Raw genomic sequence first — 15000 nt, 5'->3', positions numbered from 1 at the left:
TGGGAATTGAACTCAGGACCTCTGGAAGAGTAGTCACTGAGCCATCTCTCCAGCCCTTGACTTTCTTTTTGAGGCATCTTTCAATGGGACACAAAATTCCTTGAGTTTAGGACCAATTTGGCGTCAATTACGTGTATATTTCTAGTATTTTATGGCCTAGATTAGGTATGTAGAATGATCCAGTGAGTAGAAATGCCTGGGTACAAATTTGACCAAAAGCCATCCTGAAGGACAGGATGTCTGCCAGGTAGGTAACCTAGGTAGGTAAATGTGACAGCCCAGAGTTTGCCATTCCATGTCTGATAAGGATTTGTTCATAAAGCTTTAGTTTTAGGATTTTATGGTTTGCCTCATTATAAGGAAAGCTCTTGAGAATTTTTCTTGTCCCCTTTGCCATGGTGACAATAAGAATTGTGAAATACGAGTTTAATATTTTTGCACTGTGAACAGGAGATTTCATTGAGGCAGCTATGAATCATTAACATGTCTATATTTTCTGAAAAAAGTTCAAAGAATGGCATATCAATGACAGACGAGCTAGATCTCTTTTTACAAATTAAGTTATATTTATCTGTGTGTGTGTATGCAGAAGGCAAACACACAGGGTCAGGAAGTCAGAGGACAGTTTTCAGGAGTGGGTTTTCTCTGACCACGTGTGTCCCAGGGATTGAACCCAGGGGTCAGGCATGGTGGCAAGCATCTTTACTGGCTAACCCATTTTGACTGCCTCTTATTGCCTCCTCCTCCTTTTCCTCCTCCTCCTCATTATCACTAGTATTATTTTATAGTAGACCTGGCTGGTCTAGAATTTGCTATGTATACTAGGCTAGCCTGGAACTTTTGGAGATCCTTCCTGGCTCTGCCTCCAAAGCGGCAGGAGTAAAGGTATGTGCCATCCTACCTAGCTAACTTTTTTTTTACATAAAAAGTTGTTGAGCAAGAGTGTATCTTTGTTCATTTACTAATAATCGTATTAAGAAGTCTAAAATATGTGATAAGTATACCAGTGATACCTACCAACGTGTATTTCTACTTCTCTAAATAGTGATTATTCTGTGTTTACAGTATAGTATCAGAGGAACATTTTGTTTTACACACTTTTTTTCAATTGTATTTTAAGATAATTGTGACCAGGCTTTAAAGTAAAATTGTACATATTCTAGAACTTACATTGGAGAAGATCTGATGAGCTGATCAGATAGCACTTTGGATTTCATGTGAGCTTGTTACGGGTGGAAAAATGCATCTCTCCTTTTGAGACATCTCTTATTTATGGATGTGGTGCCTGAGGTTAGGATTTAGTTGGTCTTGATGCATCCAGTGTGGTAGACCAGAAGGATGAGCCACAACTGAATAACAAAATTCTAAGAAATTATAAGAGCTTTCACGAGGGGCTGTTATTTTAGGCAACAGTGTTTGTGTTGTTCCTCTTCAGTCATTTCAGGAGAAAGGCTGCTGAGAAGCACTGTAGTGAGGGTTTGGTGCATTGGTGGTCTCACACTCACAGTGAACGCAGGAAGCCCCTGCCCAGCTCGGAGGCTCAGGCCAGTTTCACTGAGTTGAGTTTTCTGTTTCTCTGAGTCCAGTTCTAAGTTGAACTTTCTGAGTTTTGCTGTTAGTTTCTTGAGACAGGGTCTCATGTAACCCAGGCTGGCCTCTAACACCACCACACCTATTTTGTGTCATTTTAGGGATTGAACTAAGAGCCTTCTAAAAGGCTTCATGTCTCCCAGGCAAGCATTCCACCAACTGAACCACATCCCCAACCATTGAGGTTTTGTTGTATGAAGAGACCTAGCAGAGGGCAAATCTTCAAGGGGCTCTTATGATATAAGAATGTCTGAAAAGAGAGCTCATTTTATATAAAAATGATTAGTAACCTTCTTGGGATTTTTAGTTTTATTTTGAATTATGTGCTGAATATGCACTGTAGTGCAGGGGTCTCCAGAGGCCAGAGGTATTGGATTCCGTGGAGCTCGGGTTACAGGCAGCTGTGACACAGGCACAGCTGTGACACAGGCGCAGGGATTCAAACCTGGTCCTCTGATGAGCAGAATGTGCTTATAACCCTGAGCCATCTCTTCAGCCCCAACTTCTTGGAATACTAACAAAATACAATTTAATGATATAATGTCAAGGAATGTGTTTCAAAATAGTCTAGGTGGAGGGTAGAAAAATGCGTAGGGGTTTATATGAAGTGAAACTGAGTTGCAACTTATTAAAACTAGGCTATGGGTTCATAGTATTTGAACCTTCTCACAGTAGCAGATTAAACTGTGTTTTTGAGATGCAGGCATTGGATTTGTACTAGCGATTTTGGGATATTGCCCTGGGATTTGTCATTCTGATTGGTCCTTCAGAACTTTTGACCTACCATTCAATTTTGTTTCTAGTTATTAGCTCGAGAAGACATCGACAAAGCTGTGCATGCAGTATTATTTAGAGAAAACTATGTTGTGAAGGTAAGCTCTGATTGTGCACTGTGTTCTGAGTGGTAGGCACTCTGCTGGGCAGCATGACCAACAGCCGCCTCTGCCACGCTCTGCTGGGAAGATGACAATGCTTAGAGCAGCGAAGATGTGTTTGTCTCAGAGACTCAGGGCCTCTCACAGCCATGGCATCCGTCTCTGAGAGTCTGTATAGAGCAGAGCAGCATGGCAGGCAGAGGCAGAGGTGCACACCTCTGGGTGTCCAGGAAGCAAAACGAAAGGAAAGAAGGGGCCAGAGTCTCGGTGCCTTCTTCAAAGGCATGCTCTCCACAACCTACCTTCCATCTGCCAGCCCTGCCACCTAAAGTTCCCACCCCACCTCAGTGGCCCCACCAGCTGGAAACACAAACCAGCACTTGAGTTCTGGGGGACATTTAACATTTAGGCTGTAATATTCTGCCAGAGACTCACTTGCAGGCAGAATGAGGTGCCTCTGGCTCCCCCCTTTAAGCTGAGGAGCACTGAAAATCTGTTACCTCCTTGCAGGATCACTGAAATGTCCCACATCTCGTATGGACCTGCTTGCCCTTGAGGAGTCTGAGTGACTGTTGTAACTGTTCCCTGTCTTTGTCTTACACTAAACAGAACAAATTTTCTATCAAAACTTGCTTCTTCCCCCGGCTTTCCCATTTTGTATTGGGCTATCTGAAACCACCAGCGATTAATTAGTATTTCAGAGTAATGATCAGTTAAGGAACTAATAATCTCTGAGTTTAACAAGCTTTAAAGGAGTCTTCATCTGAAAGAGTGAAATTTGATATTATAACAATTCCTTGGCATTTTTATTGTGATTCATAATTTACATTCTCTCTCTCTCAAAACAGTTTATTCAGTACACTGTAAGAGAGCAGTGGGCTAGGCAGTAACTGATCACTTGCCCATAAGTTCTCATTTGAGTATCAAAAGCAGCAGAGAGTGTATGAAGGCAAGTTCTGCGCTTTGCTAGATTGCTGGTTGGAATTGCTCTTCCCATTCAGGCAGAGCTGTGACAGTGAATCCTAGATATGGAATGCGTGACTGGGTAACATTTAGAAAATTTTAGAAAGAAATAAGACTTTGGTGAGTGAGTTAGGAAAAGCTAAATTTGGTTTATGAGTTGGATAACAAGTTTAATCTGAAGATGCTGAAAGATTTGGAATTTTCCATATTTTCTTCCTGTCCTGTGCTCTCTCTCTGAAGTTTATTCTGCACTCCAGTTACTTGGCGTAAGGGGTAGGCAGCATGGATAGCAGAGCCTAGGAATGGGTATTTCCTCCTTCACTAATAAAATGATAATACGTGAAAATGTTTGTAATTTATCTTTTTATATGACTTTGTTAGAGACTGGATACATATTTACAGCATCTGGCTGTTTTTAAGGAAAGAAGAAAAGAGATGTTACATAAGAAATGGGTTGAAAATGTGGTGCAGCCTCTTCAGCAGAGAATTACAGATAAAATAATTTCATATAGGCGACCTGGAAAAAATCAAGTGAAATATGAACACTGCTTAAAGCACACAAATAAACCGGTATGTTTATTATTTCCCTTACTTAATTATGATCTGCTTGGTCTTCCTCTCCTGTTGTTTTTTTCTACTGTCTTACTGTGTGCCTGATGCTGCCCACAGCTTCAGGCACTAGGCCCACACTGGAGGTAGAAAGAGGGAGTAACGGTCCTGGAACTCTGCCTCCTGCTCCTTTGATCAGGAAGCACAAAGTCTCCAGCACTGCTTACCAGGCTGTGGTCAACGGCAAGTCTCAGTTCTGAGCAGGGCCAGGAGAGTGGCAAGTCTCAGTTCTGAGCAGGGCCAGGAGAGTGGCTGCTTCTCTGCGGCAGTGAGTGGGAGAAGGGGACTGTGTGACCATGCAGAGTCAGGTGACTGCTAAGCTGAGGGACAGACAGCTCTCTTTGTTGTGGCTTTACAGAACTACAGCATTTCCAGCATCTGATTTTAAAGTTGCTTTTCACTTTGAGGTCAGGAATTTATGTAACAAATTTAACTGTGCTCCTTGGAATTTATAAGAAATACAGAAGAGTGTAGACAGTGTCCGAGACATTGAGAAGCATCAAGTATATTTATAAACAAAACTTCAGAAAATGTACATTGGATATTTATTCCTAAATACCTTACGAGCTGGAACTCCAGGTGTAATCTAAGTGTCTTGAAAGTGTGTGATCTTTCCGGAGTGGAGAAGAGCAACTGAAGCCCTCTTCCTAAGGCTTATCTTAGGAAGGACAGTCCTTTTGAATGGCTCCTCTGCCTCCCACAGCTCGAAACTCTCATGTTCCTGAACCCTGCTCCTCCTGTCATTCAGAGCAGTGGGTGGCATTCCAAGGAGTCCTTCTGGTTAGGACTGGTTAGGAACACTGTCTGTGCTCCTAAAGGTGTGAGCCTAGCCTCGCAGGACCAGGCTGCTGCTGGGGGACATGGGAGAAACCCATGAGGGCGGAGCTTGCCTGTGGCGGGGCATGGAATGGCTGAGCAAATATTGATGGATGTAGTGATTTAGTAAAACTACAAAGAGGAGGTCTCTTCATGTGCGTGAGCCTGCCTCCTTTCTCTTATCAGCGTTTACACTCAGTGAAGCATCCCCACTGGAGATAGGCTCACCCATGTGCTGTGTGCTAACATCATTCCTACGTCTAGACTTTGGCAGCTTTGGGGGAGTTTGGTGGAGTAAGGCCACGCTCCTGTACTTAGGTCCAGATTTAAACTGCTCACTGTAAACTGTAATGGAGACCTCACAGAGTCTCTCTCTCTCTCTCTCTCTCTCTCTCTCTTTTTTTTCCCTGTAGACTAAAGTGTCTTCATCATGTCTGTTTCAAAAACAGCAAGAGTTCAGAGAAGCAAAAGGGACCAGTTACCAACATGGCAGAGGTGCTTTGCGACCAACCAGAGGCCGCATTGAAGACACAGCTAAGTGTCAGATAGTTCCACCCCAAGAGCCCAGACTTGTTTTGAAAGAGTTTGATTTTGCTCTTGTGCCTTTCTATAGGAAAAACGCATGACACACAAAAGGAAGCCAAAGAAAGTGAGAAGGGTCTCTCCTTCACCAGATCGCCCCCATTCTCGCTCAGGCCCCGTTGCACCAGTCCCAGAGAGAGGCAGAGAGCCTCTGCACGGCTTATGCAGAGCAAGCCTGGTGGCAGGAACAGGTACAAGGGAGTCAGGTAAGCCAGCAAGCCGGGAGGGGCGGGGAGGGGTGGGGCTGAGCAGTGGGGTGGGTTGAGCTCTAGGAAGTATCCAGAAAGAGAATAAGAAGGGAGCAGAATGGAGAAGGGGTGTGGTCAACTGCTGGTGGCCACTGAACCCCAGTGATAGAGTCAATATATTTTTAAGTGTTTATAACAAAGTAATTTTTGAAAACCACTGTGAATTTTCACATTAATAGTAGGAACAGTCATAATTGTTTCACTAAATGTAGAAAATTAATATAATTAAAAATCTAGTCACCCCCTCCCCAGTTAGCACAGTTTAGGGAGACAGAAACGAACTTACTTAATTTGCAATAAGGTCCCTTTGAGTTTATGAACCAAAAAAGCTCACTCTTGACACTTCAGCTTTGTGCCAGAGAATTTTTTTTAAAGGTTTATTTATTTATTTTATGTATGTGAGTACACTGTAGGTGTCTCAGACACACCAGAAGAGGGCATCAGATCCTGTTACAGATGGTTGTGAGTCACCATGTGGTTGCTGGGAATTGAACTCAGGACCTTTGGAAGAGCAGTCAGTGCTCTTAACTGCTGAGCCATCTCTCTAACCCCTCGCCAAAGGTCTTAATTAATAAGACAAGGGAAAGAAATAAAAGGCAAAAGAGATGGCAAACAGTCAACAAAACCCTCCATATCTAACAGAGAATATAATGCTCTATATAGAAAACTCAGAAGGCTATAAATAAACCCTCCATATCTAACAGAGAATATAATGCTCTATATAGAAAACTCAGAAGGCTATAAATAATTGCTTTGTTTTTTGAGACAGGATTTCTCTGTGCAGCCCTGGCTCTTCTAAATTATAAATAAAATATTAAGAATAAAAGAGTTGGAGGGAGGGGCAGGTGATGGTAGGTAACTTTTAGGAGTTTGTGTTGAGGGTGTGGCCCTTGAAGGTATGCTCCAGTGGATGCCCCTCACAAGTCTATGGCCAGCACAAATCGTCTCGGTGGCTGAGTGCTGAGAGATGGGGAATGAATCTAGGAGGAGCTAAGGGAGGCGTGAGGGTTGACGGGATTAAAGTGCACTGTATGTATACATGTATGAGATTCTCAATTAACTAAAATATTAAAATAAAGTTTAGAAAAGATTATCAAGTACAAAGTCAATTTACAAATCACTTTTATTTCTCTATAACTAGCCAGAAAATTAAAAGCATGTGTAATAATAACAAAACCAGAACACCGCTAACTATCCACAGCACCACACACATGATTTCCCATGCTCACATGGTACTTACAGTGTTTGGGACCAGAAAATGCTTTGTACTGAGAAACTTTGTTAGGATTGATTTTGTCCAGAGTAGTCGTATTTAGAGACAGTTCTCACTGTTAGGGAGGTAAGGCTGTATGGATAGAGGCAGGCATATTGCTTGAAAAAACCCTGCAATAAAGTTATATATATATATGTATATACTGTTGTTTTTATTTTTAATATTTTATTTATATTTCAGAAGAGCCAGAGCAATCCAGTCTCAAAAAAACAAACAAAAAATATTTATAGCCTTCTGGGGTTTTCTATCTAGAACATATTATGTTAAATATGAAGAGTTTTATTGTTTTCCATTTCTTTTACCTTTTATTTCTTTCCCTTGTCTTATTAAGATCTCTGGCACAAAGTAAGTGGCAAGAGTGAGTTTCTTTGGTTCATAAATTCAAAAGGGAAAGGTGCTCTTTCAAAGGACCCAGGTTCAAATCTCAGCCCCCACGTGGCAGTTCACAGCTGTCTGTAAGGGGAGCCAGCGCTCTCTTCTGGCCTCCATGGGGACTGCAGACATGTGGTACTCAGGAACACATAAATGCAAAACATAGACACGAATAAATCTCAAAAGTAAGTAACTGGATATAAAAGAACTCCCTCCTCTCTCTGGCACTGCTCTGTGACTTCAGTCATGACCGTCCAGGTAGATGTCTGGTTCTTTCTGTTTGCCGCAGTAGACACACTGCACACGTGTCTCGTTCCCCCTCTGCTCTGAGGTAGGCAGGATTTTGCATCCCAGCACAGCATGGCCTCACAACTCCACCCCAGCTCTGCTTCTCCAGTGCTGGCTCACAGGCAGCTGCCATTTGCTTCTCTTTCCCTGGAAACTGTTTCCCGTCCATCATCTCATCCCCAGTGATGTGCACTGCGCTCTACTCTGTTTCTTTCACCATTAAGACCATTTTTTTTTAGTTGTTTTTTTTTAACAATTTTTATTAGATATTTTCTTCATTTACATTTCAAATGATATCCCAAAAGTCCCCTATACCCTCCCCCGCCCTGCTCCCCAACCCACCCACTCCTGCTTCTTGGCCCTGGAGTTCCCCTGAACTGAGGCATATAAAGTTTGCAAGACCAATGGTCCTCTCTTCCCAATGATGGCCGACTACATATGCTACATATGCAGCTAGAGGCATGAGCTATTGTTCCACCTATAGGGTTGCAGACCCCTTCAGCTCCTTGGGTGCTTTCTCTAGCTCCTCCATTGGGGGCCCTGTATTCCATCCAATAGATGACGGTGATCATCCACTTCTGTGTTTGCTAGGCACTGGCATAGCCTCACAAGAAATAGCTATATCAGGGTCCTTTCAGCAAAATCTTGCTGGCATATGTAATAGTGTCTGGGTTTGGTGGTTGATTATGGGATGGATCCCCGGGTGGGGCAGTCTCTGGATGGTCCATCCTTCCATCTCAGCTCCAAATTTTGTCTCTGTAACTCCTTCCATAGGTGTTTTGTTCCCTATTCTAAGGAGGAATGAAGTATCCACACTTTGGTCTTCCTTCTTCTTGATTTTCATGTGTTTTGCAAATTGTATCTTGGGTATTCTAAGTTTCTGGGCTAATATCCACTTATCAGTGAGTGCATATCATATGTGTTCTTTTGTGATTGGGTTACCTCACTCAGGATGATAGCCTCCAGATCCATCCATTTGCCTAAGAATTTCATAGCTGAGTAGTACTCCATTGTGTAAATGTACCACATTTTCTGTATCCATTCCTCTGTTGAGGGACATCTGGGTTCTTTTCAGCTTCTGGCTGAAAATAAATAAGGCTGCTATGAACACAGTGGAACATGTCTCCTTATTACAAGCTGGAACATCTTCTGGATATATGCCCAGGAGAGGTATTGATGGATCTTCTGGTAGTGCAATGTCCAGTTTTTTGAGGAACCACCAGACTGATTTCAGAGTGGTTGTACAAGCTTGCAATCCCACCAACAGTGGAGGAGTGTTCCTCTTTCTCCACATCCTCACCAGCATCTGCTGGTTAAGACCATTTTTATTTAAACACTAACAGTTACAGAATTTCTCCATGAGGCACTCTGCCATCCATCTAACTTAAAAAGGCTTCATTCTACACCTGAATTATGCCCTGGTTTTAGGTTGTATACCATCTGAACACCATCCTCCCAAATCTGTCATTTCTCTCAATGCTTAAACAGCTTGGGTTGGCTATAAAATGACACCCAGTCTCCAACCAAGACCCAGAAATCTGAGAATGACTTAAATATTACCTGAAACTATAAGGAGCACAAAACATAGCTTCCAAAACTTAATTTATAGGGACATCTGATCACCTGGACAGTCTGCAACATGTTGGAGCATCAATCTGTGGCCTTCTGGCCCAGGATCAACAGACAGACCTTGTGAAACAGGAATCATAAAGGACTATCTTATTCTGTCTTGGCAGAACTAAGCTGTCAATTATCCTGTATCTTGTGTCCTTTCATGGACAGTATAGGTCTGTAGAAGAAATAGGCAATTTCTGCCCAATTGCTACCTTGGCACGATAAACAACCTTGCCTGGAGGTGGAGATGCTCAGTATCTTTGAACTGAAGAAAGTGGGTGCTGTCAGGAGCAGGTATGTCTCAGCATCAAATGATCAGATAACATTAAATGTCAAATTCTGTGGATCTCTGACGTTTTTGAAAACTATCTATGGAAAGTATATCTGAACTGTTAAGCCTTAACTATTCTCAGCGATCTCTAATTGAAATATCTTGAAAACACCCTTTTAATTAACTCAGAACCAGGAGTTTGCTATCTGGCCCTTAACTCGTATTGCTTAAACATTTAAAAATTTTGTAATAGTAGCTATAGAAGAACTAGGTCTAAGCTTTGTATTCTTAACACTTTGAATCAATAGAAGAAATTTATACCAATGAAAACCTTCAATCTGTATCACAATAGATCAAAAAATAATTTCTGTACCACTGTCAGAAATTAGAACTTTAACTTTGTAACAATTATAAGGGTTTCTACTAATGTAAGATGTACCTATGCAATGTTTTGTTCAAGAGTAAATTTGATAACCTATCCCTATTTGTCTATTTCTCTAACTTCTACGATTTTACTATATCCCCCCCTTTCCTCTTCCACCCCTCCCTCCCTTACCTGAAAAGAAAGGACAGAAATGAGGAAAGGGAAGGTAGAAGTCCCTGAGTTTAAGCTCTCTAGTTCCCTCTCTGTTCAAAGCTACATTTGTAAAGTATCCCTTAAAATGGCAATGTATCCACAGTGTATAACATAAGCAGAACCATCCCTCACAACAGACGAGACTGGGACAACCACCTTCTTTTGTCTGATTCTGGCTGAACTGGGTGAACTGGGGCGAAGGATTCCCCTTCAGGGGGCCCAAAGGGAAATAGGAAATTTGGCTTTGTCAAAGGAGAGCTAGCCAGTATCATTTGCCTTCCAGTCACTCTATGCTGAGAACGTTCATTGCTTAGCTGACACCTTGACTATGACAGTCTGAAAGGCTGGATAGGTGAGCTAGTTATTCTGAAAAAGTTCTGGAAGTCAGTCTTTAAAAGAAGCAGCTTCGATGTAGTTGAGGTAGAATCAAACCAGGAGGGAATGGAAGGTCTGGAAAGATTGTGGGAATCTCAGTATCCCAGAATATGAATCTTGTCAGAGCTGTCTTTTTCTTATTCCATCCTGCAGTACACAAAACTCACAAGCAACATATAGTTCTGTAAAGACATTCATATGGAACATATGATTGATTATTGAAGGTCAATAAAGACGACTGCCTTTTTTCAGAGGTTAGTTTGATCACATAATCAGACTGCAATATACATTTCTATACATGCTATCTTAAAGGATGGCATGTAACAACAAGTCATGAGAATTTTGGACCTGATAAGTGTCATTGGCTGTGTAAAGAAATATTAGTCTCAGCCAGTTCCAGAGCTGTCTCCATAGACAGAGACATATACATCACCACATACACATCACCTATTTTGCTGATTGTTTTAGTCTCCCTTTATCATGTCTGATTTTTATCAACTTGGAAGGAACCCATAGCTTTCCTTTTCCTGTGGAGACATAGGCATAGCTCCTTCCTCAGTGTAACACATTTCCCATTTTCCACACTGATGTCAGAGTATCCTTAATATAAACAGGCTTGTTTAGTTCAGTAGTTTTTTTCTACAATCCAATGTCTTCCAGCAGCTGTAGTGTTTTTTTTTTTCATTAGCATTTTTAAAATTTAAGGTTAATAAAGTGCTATGTAATCTATCTGGGGGGGGGTTGCTGCTCCCTTTTGCCTGTTAAGCATCTCCTTTAGAGTTTGATTAGATTTCTCCACATTCACTTGTCCTGTAGGATTGTGTAATATGCCTGTAACATGTTTATAATATGTAAAAAAGTTCTTCATCTTATTAGAGATATACACCGGACTGTTGCCCATTTTAATTCATAGGGGTATTCCCATAATGGCCATAACTTCTAACAAATGTGTAACTACAGAGTCAGCCTTTTCTGATGCGGAGGCAACTGAAAATCCTGAATAGCGTGTTGCACATGCTTAAGTTTACCAAACTCTGTACACTTCCTATCAATAGATGGTCAATTTTATTATTACCTTGTGCCAGAGGGCCTGGCAGGCCTGTATGGGATCTTATGTGTGTTATATATAGTGAATAACTCCTATTTCTGATGATTTGTTGTAGCTGAATAAATAGTGAAGTCAATTCAGAATCATCCTGAATTAGTTCAGCAGTCTCTATGTGTAAATCAACCCTTTCTGCAGGTTGAGAGTCAGTTACTGTATTAAGAGACCCTTGAAAATCTGACAACACCATGAGTATTATATATAATTCAGATTTTTGGACCAACTTATATGGACTCTCAGCTACCTTACTTACATCTTCTGGTTTATATCCTGCCTTTCCTGATTTACTGGCACCAGGGTAAAATGTAGGGGCTCCAGATATTGGAGTTCCCTTTATTATACAAGGGAGAATCCAGTTAGTTCTTTTTATGAATTGGAGTCTCTTGCTTTTAGGGTATTTGTTGTTATTCTCTCCCAAGAAATTACTGCATGCTCTTTGCCAGTGCTCATCTTGTGCCCATAATGAGGTCATCTCTGCATTAATAAAAGGTACCACAATTTCAGCTGGATCCATTCCGACTATTTGTTGAAGTCTCATTTTTCCTTTTAGTATCAATTCAGAGACCTTCTCAATGTAGGTTTTTTAGTTTATTACTCTGTTTATGTGCTAAAAATATCCATTCTAAGATATAATCTTCCCTCTGCATGAGAATTCCTATAGGGGAATGAGTAGAAGGTAAGATGACTAAGAAGCGGAACATCTTTGGATTGATAAGCTCTAGATGTGTAGTCTGCAATTTCCTTTCTACTAGAGCTAACTCCTCAGCTTCAGCTGATAATTTTCTGGGGCTATTTAAATCTTTATCACCTTGTAAGGTTTGAAATAAATTGCTTAGCTCTTGAGTGGTCAAGCCAATCACAGGCCACAACCAGTTAATATTTCCCAGTAGCTTCTGAAAATCATTAAGGGTCCTTAATTGGTTTCTTCTGATTTGAACCTTGTGTGGCCTAACCTTTTGCAGACCTATACTCTACATAATTAATAGAATCTCCTCTTTGTATTTTTTCAGGGGCGATTTGCAATCCCCAGCAAGGCAGGGTTTTTTGTTTTGTTTTGTTTTGTTTTGTTTGTTTGTTTGTTTTTTAACTTCATTAAACATTTTTTCCAGGATATTATATCTGGATCAGCCAATAGGATGTCATCCATATAATGATAAATAATGGATTGGTGAAATTGTGAATTATCTCCAATGGCTGTTATACAAAAACTGACACAAAGTAGGGCTATTTAATATTCCTTGTGGCAGGACTTTCCAATGATATCTTTTTGTTGGGCGACCTCTATTGAAACTAGGTACTGAGAAAGCAAACCTTTCTTTATCATGTTCGTGAATTGTGAAAAAGCACTCTTTTAGATCAATCACTATGATAGGCCATCCCTTAGGCAACAAGGAAGGCAATGGGATTCCCGGCTGCAAGGAACCCATTGGCTGAATAATCTTTTTAATTGCTCTGAGATCTGTCAACATCCTCCTTTGCCAGTTTTTTGTTTTTGCTTTTAAATGACAAATACCAGAGAACTCCAAGGGCTGGTGGACTCCTCTACATGCTGAGCCTCCAGCTTTTACTGGACTAGCTGTACTAATGCCTGTAGTTTTTCTTTTATCATAGATCACCAACCAATCCAAATTGGTTGGTCAGTCAACCTCCTTAGTGGTAAGGCTGTTGGTGTATTGGCAGCAGTAGCTCCTAGGGGTAGAGCTAAATTGTTAGTCTCTACTATATCTTGTTTATGGATAGCCTGGACAGTCTGTAACTCCCTTTGATAATGTTCCCTAATTAATTTAAATTTTTAATTAGGATCTTGACCAGTTTTGTGGCTAAACACTGAATCTGAGGGGATATTAATTTGTGTTTCCCATTGCTGTAATAGTTCTTTTCCCCATATGTTAGTGTCTATATCAGCCTTGTATGGCCTTAATTTTCCTACCTGACCTTCAGGTCCTGTACAGCTAAGCCATCTGGTGCTTTGCTTTATTTGGGATAAAATCCCAACTCCTTAAAATTGGATGTCTATGTCTTGAGGTGGCCAACTTGAAGGCCAAGATTTTAGAGAGATAATGGTCACATCTGTGTCAGTGTCAACCATTCCTTCAATGTCAATATCGTTTACTAATATTCTTAGTTTTGGTCTCTGATCCTCTATAGAAGTTTGCCAAAATATTTGTTTTTGGCTTCCTTTTAAGTTTTTTGAGTTGTCTATAAGACTTGCCTCACCCTTGTTATCTAGTCTCGAAATGTATGTCTCTGAAGCAGTGATGTTTAATTGTTCTGAGGAAGAGAACTCTTTGTGCCTGCTATTGGAGCCTGAAAGTAGCCCCCCTGGGAGGGCTTTTTTTTTTTTTTTTGGTAGGGTGTGTTGCCCATTTGTCTGTTGTTGTTCTACATTCCCTAACCAAATGTTGGCCTCTTTGGCCACATCTTTGACATATTCCAGAAGGCATAGGCCCCCTTTTGGGATTACTTTGTTTTTCCCTGCAGTTGTTTCTGAGATTACCTCACCCACCACAATTAAGACATTTGAAATCTTGGGTCATCTCTAGTTCTCTAGTGGCAGCTTCTCTTATTACTGTCATACAGGCGAGCAAGGTCTAACATCAGCTGTACGTCTAATCTACTCATCTATTGATGCTGACTCTGCCCTCAGTGGTCTGATTACTTCCTTGCATTCAGCATTCACATTTTCAAAGGCTAAAGACTCGATTCTTGCATTTCTTGCTGCTGAATCTGATATACTCCTTTCCACAGCTGATGTTAACCTTTGTAAAAAGTCAGGGAAGGTTTTCTTGTGGACCTTGCATGACTTGAGAAAATGGTTCAAGTCTTTTCCCTGATTCTGCAACTTTGTCCCAGGCCTTTAAGACTGACAAGTGACACAGTGACAGAGTTTCTTCATCATATACAGCCTGCACCTCTACCTCAGCAAAGCAACCTTTACCAAACAGCTGATCTTAGGAAATATCTCTATTCCTGGATCTATTTTGTCATGTTATCTTCCTCGCCTCTTCTCCCCACCATGCAAACCATTGTAAATGTGATGCAGGTTCTAGTATTGCTTTTGCAATATCCATCCAGTCTTGGGGAATTACTCTATTTTCAATAGACCAAGAAGTCAGGATTTGTTTTACAAATGGAGAATGCCAGCTACCCACGACACCCCCCACAGGATCTTGAGACTTCTGGTGAGTGGAACACACCTTCTGCTCCAGTCCAATCGCGCGGGACCTGAGACTGCATTAGTTAGGGAAGCAGAAAACCGGCCTGAGTAGGGCCACAAGCCTCTTCGGTCTGACCAGCACAGGGATAGCTAGGGCGCAGGGTCAGCTGACACCCGCCAGCTACCCGCAACACCCGCCACAGGATCCCAAGACTTCTGGTGAGTGGAACACAGCTTCTGCTCCAATCTTTAAACAGTGAAAACGATAACAACTAACCCCAGAGA

At 41.4% G+C, this 15000-nt stretch overlaps 1 protein-coding gene across 6 annotated transcripts in view; it reads left to right on the top strand.

Annotated features, from left to right (window-relative positions):
* Fam228a (family with sequence similarity 228 member A) overlaps positions 1 to 15000 on the top strand; it is a 27309-nt gene that overhangs the window by 1220 nt on the left and 11089 nt on the right. For 5 of the 6 annotated variants that reach the window (XM_029484953.1, XM_021179436.2, XM_021179437.2 and 2 more), the window contains 4 exons: positions 2394 to 2462; positions 3810 to 3998; positions 5267 to 5348; positions 5467 to 5641. In XM_029484953.1, the coding sequence (XP_029340813.1) occupies positions 2394 to 2462; positions 3810 to 3998; positions 5267 to 5348; positions 5467 to 5641 (515 nt within the window). The remainder of the gene's footprint in view (positions 1 to 2393; positions 2463 to 3809; positions 3999 to 5266; positions 5349 to 5466; positions 5642 to 15000) is intronic. The other variant, XM_029484954.1, reaches the window with a different exon arrangement.

The sequence above is a fragment of the Mus caroli genome, chromosome 12 (assembly GCF_900094665.2).
Source record: "Mus caroli chromosome 12, CAROLI_EIJ_v1.1, whole genome shotgun sequence".
NCBI classification, from domain to species: Eukaryota; Metazoa; Chordata; class Mammalia; order Rodentia; family Muridae; genus Mus; species Mus caroli.
Note: the sequence above shows the minus strand (reverse complement) of the source record. Positions and strands in the feature narration are given on the sequence as shown.